The sequence below is a fragment of the Solanum dulcamara genome, chromosome 2 (genome assembly GCF_947179165.1).
Source record: "Solanum dulcamara chromosome 2, daSolDulc1.2, whole genome shotgun sequence".
NCBI classification, from domain to species: Eukaryota; Viridiplantae; Streptophyta; class Magnoliopsida; order Solanales; family Solanaceae; genus Solanum; species Solanum dulcamara.
The window spans coordinates 82,724,505-82,738,850 of NC_077238.1; the positions used below are offsets into that span (position 1 = coordinate 82,724,505).

At 35.8% G+C, this 14,346-nt stretch overlaps 1 protein-coding gene across 1 annotated transcript; it reads left to right on the top strand.

The window, feature by feature from the left end:
* The first annotated feature begins 1,219 nt into the window (after positions 1-1,219).
* Positions 1,220-9,025, top strand: LOC129881145 (double-stranded RNA-binding protein 2-like). The gene is made up of 3 exons (XM_055955521.1): positions 1,220-1,760; positions 3,235-3,454; positions 7,871-9,025. The coding sequence occupies exons 1-3, from the start codon at positions 1,515-1,517 to the stop codon at positions 8,851-8,853; spliced, it is 1,449 nt and encodes a 482-aa protein (XP_055811496.1). The 5' UTR covers positions 1,220-1,514; the 3' UTR covers positions 8,854-9,025.
* The last annotated feature ends 5,321 nt before the right edge of the window (positions 9,026-14,346 follow it).

The following is a 14,346-nucleotide window of genomic DNA, read 5'->3' on the forward strand; positions in this document are numbered from 1 at the left end:
TACTTGAAATTTAACTATATGTAATTGCCTATAATAAGCATGAATTGATAAAAATATATCGATGCAAGTCCAATTGCTAGGGTAGTGTCTACCTCATCAATGTTTGGAACCTTCAAAAGATTTTTTTAATATATGAATTTTGAACTTATTTTTATATTATTCCCATATGAATTCTTTTAAAGACAAACTTTACGATAACTATCCTTTTGAGTTACAAACTTTACAACAAGCCTTCTTTTGAGTTTAACTATTAACAATCTGTGAAATGTTAAATTTAAATTATTAAAATCAATAATTTCAAAAAAAATAATGTAACTTGCATTATCCGCAATACATGGGTTAAGAACTACTATGAGGTTTAAAGTTTAAACTTTAGGGAAGGCAAAATATCATGTGATTTATTTTACTTGTTCAAATTTATCAGATAAAGCTATTAAGTATTCATGCTAATAAAAAGTAGTAGGTAATAAATCGATATAGAAACAAATTGATTTGAACATCACCTTACATATATAAAAAAATTATTTAAATTAAGACATCTTTTACGGTGTGCCTTATTCTTCTTTCGTTCGAAGCCCCTATTTTCTAAAAAATAGACTAGTCCAAGCTAAAACAACATATTCGTGAACAAGAGCATATTTCACAGTTGATTCAATAACAAATATTTTTGAGGGAACTTTCATATGAATATGTTCTTTCTTCTAATCTACTATATAGGTTCTAAATTGATTCCTCAATATTCTAAATAGTTTCATTTTTAAAAAGATGAAGGACTCTACCCTCTCACATAAAGTCTTACATTGGTATCATCAACCTTAGTAGCTTTTTGCTCATTTGATCTTTCTATTTTATTCAAAACAAAGTATTTGATGCGGTCCACAGAGACAATGTAGGACTGGAAAAATTATTCTTAATCAAAGGTCTCGATTTCGAGTCCTCTCTCGGTACGAAATTACTTTTGTTAAAAGAATATGTTATTTTTTTACGTGAAACTTCTTATCACAAATTTAAATTTAATCGAACCTCAATATAATATAAATATCGAACATGGAAACAAAAACCATATATTTTTACTATGGAGTTGTGATATAAAGAAAAAATTTATCCTTATGTGAGACGTATTGTGTGGATGCATGCAGAGAATTGTTCCTCCAACGGATGAATGCAAACAAAAAGCACTACGCTAAAGAGGCTTCAAAATTCATAAAATCTATTCTCCCTTTCTCTCTCCAGAAGCGAAACTTTCTCTCTCTAGAAAATCATTACATACTCTAAGCACTATATATATATAGATATATATATATAGATAGATATATATAGATATAGATATATATATAAACCCTAGCTACTCAGCGATCCTCCTCCGTCGACGATGCCGACGGCGAGAGTAAACGGAGCTCCGATTCATCTCATTGATATCCGCTGATCCGTCCTTTCCTCATTTCATTCCTTTGATCCTTGTTCCTTGCTGTTGTTGTTTTGAATTTGAACTTGTTTGTTGAAAGCTTCTGGAAATGTATAAGAACCAGTTACAGGAACTGGCACAAAGGAGTTGCTTTAACTTGCCGTCGTATACTTGTATAAGAGAAGGTCCGGATCATGCGCCTAGGTTCAAGGCTACTGTTAATTTCAATGGCGAGGTCTTTGAGAGTCCAAATTACTGTTCTACACTTCGACAGGCTGAACACTCTGCTGCTGAGGTTGCCTTGAATTCACTCTCTAATCGTGGTCCTTCCAACTCGCTTGCTGCTAGAATTCTGGTAATTTTTTCCCCCGATTTTAGCGGTTTTTTTTAGTTTTCTTTATTGTCTTTTTATCTTCTATGTTACAAATTTTAGCTTTAATGTATATGAATTTATGTGACTACATTGCGGATGTTGTTGTTGTATATGCATTTGTGATTTTTCTAAGTTTCAGGGACTATTGGTTTTCTACACTCTTGGTGTGCAATGTTAGCCCGGGGTGGGTAGCTGGCACCCCGTACCCGGTGGATTAGTCATGACTCATGTGCACATAAACTTGCCTGGAAACTTCCATTAGAGAAACGTTAATAAATATTGGTCATTTATACTAAGATGATCTTAGAAGTGTAGTTGTGTGAGGTTGTGATATTATTAGTATACTTTAGTTTCTTGATCAGTATTTACAATCTTTCCTTATAAAGATATTTCGTTTTTACTTCTTGTGTTTTCCTAGTTTGATTTATGGGAATTATCTGCCTATATGAGCTTTGCAAAACATATTAGGTCAAAAATTGCTGCTGTAGGTTGATGGCCAATGTAAAATAGTTCAACTATGACAAATTTATTGAACTTGTCATAGTTGAGGAGGGAAACAAGTGCTCCCTGTTATGTGGCTGTTGTTAGCTACAAAAAGAATAATTAGCAGTTCAGATAGTAGCGGCTAAGGTAGGTGTTGGCTGAAAACAATAACTAGTAATTTCAGGCATGTTTTCATGGAAGTTACAAATGTATGGAATGGTGATTTTCTTGTGATGTCCTTTAGTAAGTGTAGTAGAGTGTAGATGTTGTGGCATTTCTGGAGTCATCATCTAAATATATCTGTTTGTCCTTATAAAAAAATGAAGATTGATTTGTTAGTAGTCCTCTTCTGACTGATTTCCATTGTTTTTCAGGGATTAAAATTCTTAGTTTTTTCGTACTGTGCAAAGTGAATAAACTTAAGCACCAGTATTAGGTAGGAAAATTTTTATACTGCAAACATAGAAGCCATGTACCCAAAAGTCTAGACTGAGTACTTCATTACATTCACTAAATGACTGTTCAAAACCTTTAGGTCAGTCAAGCTGCCATAGTAGTCTGAAGGTGGTGCTTCTGTTTGTTAGGGTTCTAATTTAAGATGGCCAGATCTGAGTTCAGAACTTCTGGAGGACATTGTCAACTTCTGATGGTTTTGTTGGTAGTTTGACTCAATATGTAAAGTTGCTTCATTTCTGTATCATGATAATCTTGTAGTTAAGTAAATTTAGTGTTTAAAACAAATCTTAATTTCTCTGACCAACATCATAGATATTGTTGCAGTAAAAATGATAGCACTGGTGCAAGAGAGCTCAACATTATCACCATAAATTTTGGCCTCCATGGATTTTATGCAGTACCTAATTTTTTAAAATTAATATTTGGTACTTGGGGCCTAGATGTGAAAGAATAAGCCTTTGTGATTGCTTCTAATGGTATTTTGGTTTCTAATTTCTGTTTGCCCATGATTTTGTAGGATGAGACAGGCGTATATAAGAACCTCTTACAGGAAGTTTCACAAAGAGTAGGAGCATCATTGCCAGCATATACAACTTTTAGATCAGGTCTAGGACACCTTCCTGTCTTTACCTGCACAGTAGAGTTGGCGGGCGTTACATTTACTGGTGAGCCAGCGAAGAATAAGAAGCAAGCTGAAAAGAATGCAGCTATGGCAGCTTGGTCATCTCTGAAATTATGTAAGTGATTCCAATGTTTATTAACCAGTTGATATTTACTGCACAGTTATTTGGAAACTTTATTTCTCTGTGAAGAAGTTATCGTAAAGCTGCATCGTGTGTGTGTGTATTGGTGAGGCTTATAGAATTGTTATAAATGCCAAATCATGAATTGAAGAGCCTAGCTGTATCCTTCATGTAAAGATCCAAATTTACTGGATTCTGGTTTTTGTCTTCAGATTTTTTATCTGGATAAGGGTGATTTTCATCCTCCTATGCCATCTTCGCCTGGTTCCCAAGAAGCCTCATTCTCCCATTTTTATCTTAAGCTCTTAGCAACATCTGGTCCTTTTATCTATCTAGCAATCTATATGCTAGTGTGTACAGAAGCCATCTTATGGTACTGTTCTCATTTTTCAAAGAGACAATATTTTTATTTTAAATAGTTGATAATGTTAATGGCAATCACCATCCACCTATTAGTGCTCCACTTAAATCCAACTAAATACATCGACTCGTCCTAACACATTCATCTTGACATTCTTCCCTGCATTGCCAAACATTTAATGTCCTATTGATTAAAAGTTCCAGTGATTCATGATGTTATATTTTGCATCATGATGCATAATATCTGTTGAAGATCACTATTGATTTGAGGAACAATTTGCACGGACGGCAAAATGACTGAGTAATGACTGGTAGAATGATAAATCAAGTGTTGCTTGGACATTTCCCTTCAAATTGTCACAGTACATATGTGCCCTTTGCCTCCCCACCTTTTTTTTCTTCCTCTCCCTCCACTCTTTATCTTTTTGCATTGTTGCAAATCAGGCCCACATTTGGTGGACTAGCTCCTTGTGGGGTGGGTGACAAATGTGGTTTTGAATGTTCAAACCTACACATGTATGCCTCTTGGTTTGGTCTAGCAAGACACACATATGTATTTGCCTTCATTGTCTTTTTTGTCACTGAAAACATGAACCTTGATAGGAGGGTGTGAAGGTTGAGGATTAGGATAGAGGGTTAGTATGGAGTCAGACATATTTCTTTTCCTTCTATGCATTAGTATTATTCTTGTTTTTCATTATTTTTCGACTTCTATTTCTACCTGTCATTCCTTTAGTCTCAGTTATCTTATTATCTTGATGTTGTTTTTGCTTGTTGTCATTGCCTCTTTTTAATCGTCCTTTGAGCCGAATCGATTGCTTACAATATTAGAGGCATGCTACATTCTAGGCAGCTAGGATGGCTCGCTAGACCAATAACCAAGCCAATAATGATTGTGTAGTGATTGTGATTTGATACCTAGCTCAATAAATTATTGAAGGTAGAAAGGGGATCCCAGAAAGAGTCTATGATCCCTTTTTAGAATATGAGGGGAGGTCGAATTTCAAACCTTCTCTTGAGTATATACCCATTTTCAAAAATTATACGTCACTTTGAGACACATGCACATAGCCTCCGTGCGTGGCCTAAAGTCAAACCTTCAAAAAAAAAGAGCTCAAACTCTTCTTCGTTTCATCGTGGAAGTCTTTTCTTATAAAAGACTCCACTCTATGAGGGAAGATGTAGATAAAGGCCAATACCCTGATATCAACTTCTATGACATAAACTTTAGATCTATCAACTATTTATGAGAAATTAATAATTTTTTGTTTAAATCTCAAAGAAAGGCAAAGGTTACGAAACAATTATTTTCTTCAATTCCTAAGAAAGAACAATCCCAAAAAATCTCATCCTTCGGGGTGGCCCAGTGGTTTGGGTTTTGGAATTCCATGTTGGAGGTCTCAAGTCGAAACCCTTTACCTGCGAAAGCAAGGGGTTTGCCTTCTGGGTCAAGCTTGTCTCACCGGGCTTGCCTAGTATGGGTTACCTCTCTTGTATGGTTTGCGAGCTATTGCATAAGAGTGGGGTTTTTATTCTATGCGCATCAAAAGGGTAGGGGCTGTGGGTTTCCCTTGTCATAAAAAAATCCCAAAAAATCTCTCAATAAATGATGAACTCCATTATACAAATGATAGGATAAGGCTAAGACAGTAATCTCGACAAAGATTAGGATGAGGCTTGATGAATAGATGAAGAATTGGTTGGAATTCTCATAGGTGAACCAATCAAACCTATTTTCAGACAAAGAAGATTAAAAAAGAAAACTATTGTGGCATTATCACAACATTACCATTTCAAAAAAATAAATAAATAGTGGTAGTATCAGAATCACTTGTAGATATGTTTTTTTGATTCCTTGTAATTTCTAGACCTTCTATAACTATCCTAATACTTGGTAAAGTTACAACAAATCCAGTAGAATTCCATAGGTGAAGTCTAAGAGGGTAGTGTGTGCACAAACCTTATCCCTACCTTGTGATGATAGAGAGTGTTTTTGATAGACCTTTGACTCTCGGAGAGATGAAAAAGAAGCATTAATAACAAACAAATAACAACAAAATAATAAGGAAGCAAAAAAAACAATCAAATATTACTAAAGATCTAAGAATAAGCAACTTAAAATAATATTAATAATCCTATGACAAAAAAGTAATACGCTCGACAACCTGCTAGCCCTCTACCTTAATACATGACCTTCACACCCTCCTATCAAAGGTCATGTCCTCAATAAGCTGAAGTTGGTAGTTAGGCATTGGATCCCTTGGGACTTGGAGAATGTGTGATGTTGGGTTGGGATTTGGTGAGCCAACTGGTCGCTCCTCTAGTTGAAGTATCGGTCCCCTTTTTCCGTTTCCTAGCCTTTGAATACCCCATAAGGAATTTTTTGGAACATTCCATAAGGAATTGATTTTCCACTCAATCTTCACTTTATGCCACACCGTCTCCCCTTTCGTCACAAGATGTGGAATTAGACCGGGAATCTCTATAGGAACTAGTCTGTTATATTTCACACATAGTAGATTGAGACACAAGCCTAGGGCTATGGGGAAAGAGGTAGATTGGTCACCCTAGATCGACAACTACACAGAGGGTTTCTAACAGTATATATATTCTTTGATTCCGTTCCCAGCTATAAGATAGATATTACAACCTTATGAGGTTGGCTGGGTTTCACATCCTAGTAATATCCGATTCGATTGGTTCCGATATGAATAGATTGGTATATATTTCTAAAGAACAGCCTAAGAAAATATATTAATAGATATTCACTGTGCTGTCATACCCAACTACAACAAACCTTACCCCTACCTTCGTGGGGTAGAGAGGTTGTTTCCGATAGAACCTTGACTCAATAAAAGTGTTTTTCATAACAGGTTTGAAAAACACGAGAAAAAAAGTTGTGATGAAAATATTGAAGAAAAGAATAATATTGACAGAAAAAATTCTAAAGATAATCAAAGTAAATAAACAACAGTAGTAATAAAATTGGATGATTAGATAATGCTAGAATAATAATAATACTGGTAAGGAGAAGAGGGAGCAAATAAGGTGCTCTAAACTAGAACCATGATAATTACATGGCAATTTAACCATGCTATTCCCCCACTCCATGGTATGACATCTTCCACTCATCCATTCCGCCCATCAAGACGCTGTGCCTTTCTCATTGTCATCTTTTACCTTTCTTTCCTCTCGGCTATTCACACATGAAGATCGTCGTATGTATGCTTGACTTCGCATGCTGTGCTATAATACATAGAAGTACGTTATGAGCATGTGGTGTGGTGACAAATGTGGTTGAAGATGCTCAGACATACACATGTATGCCTCTTGATTTGGTCTGGCGATACACATATATGTATTTTCCCTTTTGTTTCGTCAATAATGCTGGACACATTGGTGTTATCATGTTTAGCTAGCCAAACTCAAGTATTATGATAATTGAGCTCGAGTTCAGTTAAATGTTAAATCAGCGTTAATATTTAATTAGTACAAGCAAATAAACCAGCTCGAGTAATCAAGCTCAATCATATGTTATTTCTAGAAACTAGTATTGAAAAACTAAATAGTGGTTTAGAATCTTCTTGCACGAATTCTTACAAGGATCATCATTGATTACAAAAGATACAATATTTGAGAAAATATCTGTACTTCCATATATTCATGTGTGTGTGTGTATGTGTTGGGATACAAGCTCAAAGTTCTGATCTATTATAAAAAACTGGGTTGAGCTAGAGCTTTACTTGATGAGCGAGTCAATTACTACTCTCAAGGGTGACTGATACTACATTGCAGCCTGAAATTCTTATAGAACAATGAAAAAGATTAAACAAGATTGGCTATTTCTTTTCTTTCAGAGCTTAGTTACTCACATCCCGCCAGCTCATTAGAAATTGATATGCTAGGATGTCCAGTGATTTCCAACCTCCTTATAAAGAACTTGATGTAGAAGTATTTGAGTGCTAGAATGTGATTTTTGCCTGAATTTTTACAAATGTTTATACCATCAGTTCTGCATGACATTCTTCTACTCTTTTTTTTGTCTATCAGTGGCACAGCAGTCCGAAAGTGCAAAACCAGACCGAAGAAGAAATGATGAGCAAGAGCATGTAACTGTTGCACGTGCATTACAAAGGTACATTGTGAAGGCAAGGGTGGCTAGAGTATCATTTCCAATTAAATTTCCGACACCTAATCCAAGACCATCAAGTGCACAGCAGCTTCCATCTACTACATCAAAACTTCTTCCCCTAATATGTCCAAGAACTGCTCCTCGCAGTAGACCGGTCAGTCCGTTATGTCTAAAACCTGCTTCTCAAAGTAGACCCATTGATAATACAGGAAGTGACTCATCTTTGAGTCCAAGGACTGCTCAAACCATAAATAATATTTTAAATGACAGCTTTGGTATGGATAGTCACAGGGTTCGACTGGAGAAGTTCCCTGCTGCTGGTGCAGCACCATATATTCCTGTCAGGCATTTTGGTCCACACCATCGGATGGCTCCTCCGGTGACCATACGGAATGCAATTCCTGTTTTCTCTGCACCACCACTTCCTCAATCATCTCAGCCTCCTAGGGTGATGAGGCCTCCAGGTCTGGGAGTGGCACCACCTGTCTGTATAAGACAGGCCGTGCCGGTTTATGCTGCACCCCCTGTTCGGGCAGAGGAACTCCCCACATTAGATAGGGTGATGAGGCATTCAGGTCTGGGAGTAGCGCCGGTTTATGCTGTACCCCCTGTTCCTAAAGCTCTTCCTATTTTAGTTGACGAACCACTAGCTTCAATGGCACCCGAAATTCAGGTCCATGAATTACCAACTTGTAAAGAAGTGCTAGGCAAGGCCGAATTGCAAAAGGACCATTCTGAAGAGAAATCATGTTCTGAAGTCCTACCGACTAAGAAAGAGGAGCCAATTGGTTTTGAAGTTTCAAGGAACGCGACAATGCCAGTGGAAGGAACCAAGATTGCAGCCGAGGAGAAGCCACATGACTCTCTGGAAATTGAGAATTTGAAACAGCTAAAGATTTGATGTATTGTCGAGAATGGCATGTTACAAACTACAGAAACTTCAGTAAGCTTTTGTTCTGCCCTTCTGGGATTTAGTTTGCAAGTCTTTATGTAGTTTTAGATATATCAGTTCCTTGCACATTTTTCATTTGGAATAGTTTTATTGAGATAGTTGTAGCGACATTTTACTGCTGTGTTTTCGTGTTCCTTTGTGGTTCATTACCAATTACCTGCAACCCTAGAGTTTTGCCTCGTGTCTATGTGCTTGTTGCTTCATTGGAATCTGTTGCGGATGCATAAAGTAGAAGAACCACATTGTGACTTCTACAACAATTCCAACGAAGCAAATAAAGGTAAAAACCATATTTTGCATCTGCAACAGATTCCAACGAAGCAACAAGCACATACACATGAGATAAAACACTACTCCCCCCTCTTTTTCTTTTGGTTGACAATTGTGGATATTACACGTGTGCTTCACACGAGACAAAGCTCTATGATATTTCCTTTACGCATAATTACGGGCATGAATACTTCGGCCATGTTGGTAAAGCTAGTTTGGCTGAAATGTATATATTCGTAAATCCCACGGGATATTTATTACCTACCATTAACAACAAGTATTAAATAACTTTGTTTATCAAGACTAGAACAATTGAGAAACAATCACCTAGTATTTTGTCTGGGTTGGAATTTGAACCCAAAATTTCATAATACTCAACCTACTTCATAAGCCACTAGGTCACATCCCTACTGCCTTTCGGCAATTGTAGGCTATAACACATCTTGAAACGAGGTCTAAACTATTCCTTTTTTCCCCCGATTTTTGACGACTGCCCGCATGATTTTATACGTTATTGAGAGCACTTAATAAAGTAAAAAAGTCAAATCACATTGCTTCTGCAACGTATTCCGATGAAGCAACAAGCACATAAATATGCATGTTGATAATTCTTTCTTTTTTTCTTCTTTTTGACAATTGTAGTGATGTATGTTTTTTTCCCTCCTTTGTCGTGAGTACCTAATAACACAAAGAACCACCTGTTCATGACATGAGGTGAAACGCTAATCACATTGCAACTACAATGGATTTCAACCGAGAGGGAGTCAGGATGGTAAACATCCGTTACTTCCGGCTCAAAGATTGTGAGTTTGAGTTATCAAGAAAGCAAAAAGGTTGGGAGTTCCTAGGGAGAGGGGTAGGAAAAAATAAAGGGATAATTATTGTTATATCTAAGAAAGAAATTTATTTATCATTGGATACTCCATTATTTTCATACCTCTTGTAAATACCTGGGGGATCGATAAGTGTAGCCTCGGCACAATCCACAATACACTCATAGCATTTAGCGACTGCATAAGCGAAATTATACGATTTTCTCATTTTTCGTGTCTGTTAGCCATGAATATTTTGGTGAAATGACTTTTGGTTAAATTTTTTTCTGAGACCTATATTGGACCCTTCGTAAATACATGTGGGATCACTATGTTAGCTTTGGTATGATGCAGGACGCATTCATAACATTTAGGGGCCGAACAAGCGGAATTAGACACTTTTCTCATTTTTCGATAGTGTTAGTGTATGAATATTTTGATGAACTGCTATTCGGTCAATTTTTTTATGAAACTTATATAGGACCCTCTATAAGTGTCCAGGATATCAATACGTGTAGCCTCAACACGATCTATGGTGCATTAATAGCATTTAGGTGCCACACAAGCAAAATTTGAAGATTTTTTCATTTTTCGTGTGTTAGCCCATTAATATTATAGTGAACTGGCTATTCAGGCGATTTTGCTATTTTTTCGTGTGTGTTAACCCATATATATTTTTGGTCAAATGGCTTTCAATGGTTTTTTCTTGAAAACCATTATGGTAACCTCCGTAGGTAATCGAGAGATCAGTACATACGACATCAGCACAATCCATGGCCCGTTGATAGCATTTAATTATCACACAAGGGGATTCCATCATTTTTTTGTGTGTTAGTCCATAGATATTTTGGGTGAACAGGGCTTCCGATGGATTTTTCTTTGAAACCATTATAGAACCCTAGGTAGGTACTCGGTGGATCAGTACGTGCAGCCTCGATTCGATCCACGTTGTATTCATCGAATTTAGGGGCCTCACAAGCGGAAATATGCAGTGTTTTTAGTTTTTTTGTGTGTGTTAGCCCATGAATATTTTTAATAACTGACTTCTGATCGATTTTACCTCGAAACCATTATGAGACCCTCCTTAGGTACCCGAACGACCTGTACGTGCAACCTCGATACGATCCACAATGCGTTCATAACATTTAGGGGCCGCACAAGCCGAATTAGACTATTTCACCATTTTTTTCGTGTGTGTTAGCCCATGCATATTTTGAGTGAACTGGCTTCTGGTGGATTTTTTCTTGGAAACTGTTATGAAACTCTCCATAGGTACCTAGGGATCAGTATGTGCGGCCTCAACATGATATACCCGGTGTTCATAGCATTTAGGGGTCGCATAAGCGAAATTAGGCAAAAAAAAATTCGTGCGATGTAGCCTATTGATATTTTTAGTAAACTTGCTTTCGGCGGATTTTTCTCCAAACCATTATGGGACCCTCCATAGGTACCTGAGTGATTAGTACATATGGCTAGAAATGTGCAAGTGGAATTAGGCGATTTTGTCATTTTTCGTGTATGTTAGCCCATGCATATTTATGATGAACTAGCTACCGATATATTTTTCTCAGAAACCATTATAAAACCCTTCATAGGTCCCAACGATCAATACATGCGGCCTCGACACAATCCACGATGCGTTCATAGCATTTTGGAACCGCATAAGCGAAATTAGGCGATTTCGCCATTTTTTTGTATGTGATAGTCCATGGATATTTTTGGTGAAATGACTTGCGGTGGATTTTTCTTGGATGTGGTTATGGGACCCTCTGTAGGTACCAAGGCGATCAATCCGTGCGGCATTGACACGATCCACGACACGTTCATAGCGTTTAAGGGCCGCATAAGCGAAATTATGCGATTTTTTAATTTTTTTCGAGTGTTAGACCACGAATATAATTGGTGAATTGACTTTCGATGAATTTTGCTCGGAAACAGTTATGAAAACCTCCGTAGATAACTGGGGGATCAATAAGTGTGGCATGAACACGATACACAACGCGTTCATAGCATTCAGGGGCCGCACAATCGAAATTAGGATAAATTATCATTTTTTCTTGTGTTAGCCAATGCACAGTTTTGGTGAACTGGCTTCCGGTGGATTTTTTCATGAAATCATAATGGGACCCTCCATAGGTACCCAGGGATCAATACGTGCGTCCTCGACACAATTCATGGAACGTTCATAGCATTTATCGGATGCACAAGCAGAAATAGACGATTAAGCTATTTTTTCCTATGTGTTAGCCCATTGAAATTTTTGGTAAACTTGCTTCTGGTGGATTTTTATCGAAAATCATTATGGGACCCTTCGTGGATACCCGGGGGATCATTACGTGAGGTCTCGGCATGATCCAAGGCGCGTTCATAGTATTTAAGGAACACATAAGTAGAATTAGTTAATTTCGCCAGTTTTCGTGTGTCGTAAGCCATGGATATTTTATGTGAAATGACTTTCGGTGGATTTTTCTTGAAAATCATCAAAAGACCCTTTGTACGTATCCAGGAGATTAGTACGCGCGGTCTTGGCATGATTTACGATGTATTCATACATTTACAGTCCGCACAAGCATTAGCCCATGGATATTATTGGTGAACTGGCTTTCGGTGAATTTTTCTTAGAAAACATTATGAGACCCTCCGTAGGTACCCAGGGGATAAGTAAGTTTGACATCGGCATGATCCATGGCGTATTCATAGCATTTAGAGGTCACACAAGCGTAATTAGACAATTTCGCCCTTTTTCGTGTGTGCTAGCCAATGGATATTTTCTCAAGATGTACATCAAGATATAGATATTCCATGAGATACACGAATCCAATATTTTCTCAATTTTTCGTGTGTTAGTCAATGAATTTTATAGGATCATCCTTAATGACCTAGCGAACTATACTTATAACCTCTACATGATTAATGCAGCTTTTTGTAGCACTAAAGGGGACACGAAACATGAATTTAATATTTTCTCAGTTTTACGTGGTGTTAGTCAATGAATTTTTGAAGAAATGACTAACCCACATTTTTTTGTTAAAATTTTTACAGAATCATCCTTAATGACCTAAGAGAAATCAATCCCGAAATTTTAAATGGCCTTTAATCCCTTGTTTGGTTGCAAAGGCTGGGATAACTTATCCCAGGATTAACAATTAGTACTGGATAAGTTATCCCTCCCTGGAGTGGAATACTAATCCCATGATAACTTATCCTGGGATAAAGATGTAAAATAAGAAAAATATCCCCTTAAACTCTATTTTATACACCACTTTTACATTCATGTATATTTATATAATTTTTAAATACATTTATAATAACATTCATAACTTTAATTAATTGTTGTTTTTTCAGATAATATATTTTTTATTAAAAATTACATTTTATAAATACAATTTCTATTTATGAATATATTATAAGTTGAATTTATTTGTCTAATTCTTATGTTTATTTATATTTTGATTTCTCTTAAAATGTTCACTCCACTACTAAATTACATATTTTTAATTAAATAGTTTATTACTAATTTAAAAATTATATTTTATATATCAATTAAAATGTAGATAACTTTAAAATGTAGATAATTTTAATAACAAAATTTCTTTTACTTTAATAAACTTAAAATGAAAGTTTTATTTTTAAGCTAAACAAAATGAAAGTTTTATTATTAAGCTAAATAAGAGGAAAATTTTATTTTTAAGTTAAATAAGATGGAAATTTTATTTAAAGCTAAATAATATGAAAATTTTATTTTTAAGTTAAATAAGATGAAAGTTTAATTTTAAAAACACGTGGCACAATCATGAAAATACATAAATAAAAATATTTAAGTTAAATAAGATGAAAATTTTATTTTTAGGAATGAATAACTAAAGCTTGCAAAGAAAATGTAAAAAAAAAAGTTAAATAAGATAAATGGTATTTTCGTAAACAAACAGCTTATTCTTAGAATTTATGCAATGAATATAACTTTGAATATGACCAACCAAACAAGCAATAAGAACTACTAACTTATCCCAACATAACTTATCCCAGCATAACTTGTATCCAAACTAAACGACCCCATAATCTCTAAATGATTCACTCTACTTTTTGTGGCACTAAACGGGATATGAATTCAACATTTTCTATGTTTTTCTTGTGTGACAATCAATGAATTGTTAGAGAAATAACTGGACCACATTTTTATCAAAAATTTTATAGGACATCCTTAATGACCTAGGGATCTATACCTATAACCTCTACTATAAACTCTACAATATCTGCGACATTTTTTAACATTTAGGGGCTACGAAACACAAATTCAAAATTTTTCTCAATTTTTCGTGGTAGTATGTGAATTTTTGGGATATGACTGACCGACACTTTT

Coding starts and splice junctions, on each gene's coding strand:
- LOC129881145 (XM_055955521.1), top strand. CDS start 1,515: ATGTATAAGAACCAGTTACAGGAACTGGCACAAAGGAGTTGCTTTAAC. Junction 1,761..3,234: donor CGCTTGCTGCTAGAATTCTG/GTAATTTTTTCC, acceptor ATGATTTTGTAG/GATGAGACAGGCGTATATAA. Junction 3,455..7,870: donor TTGGTCATCTCTGAAATTAT/GTAAGTGATTCC, acceptor TTTGTCTATCAG/TGGCACAGCAGTCCGAAAGT.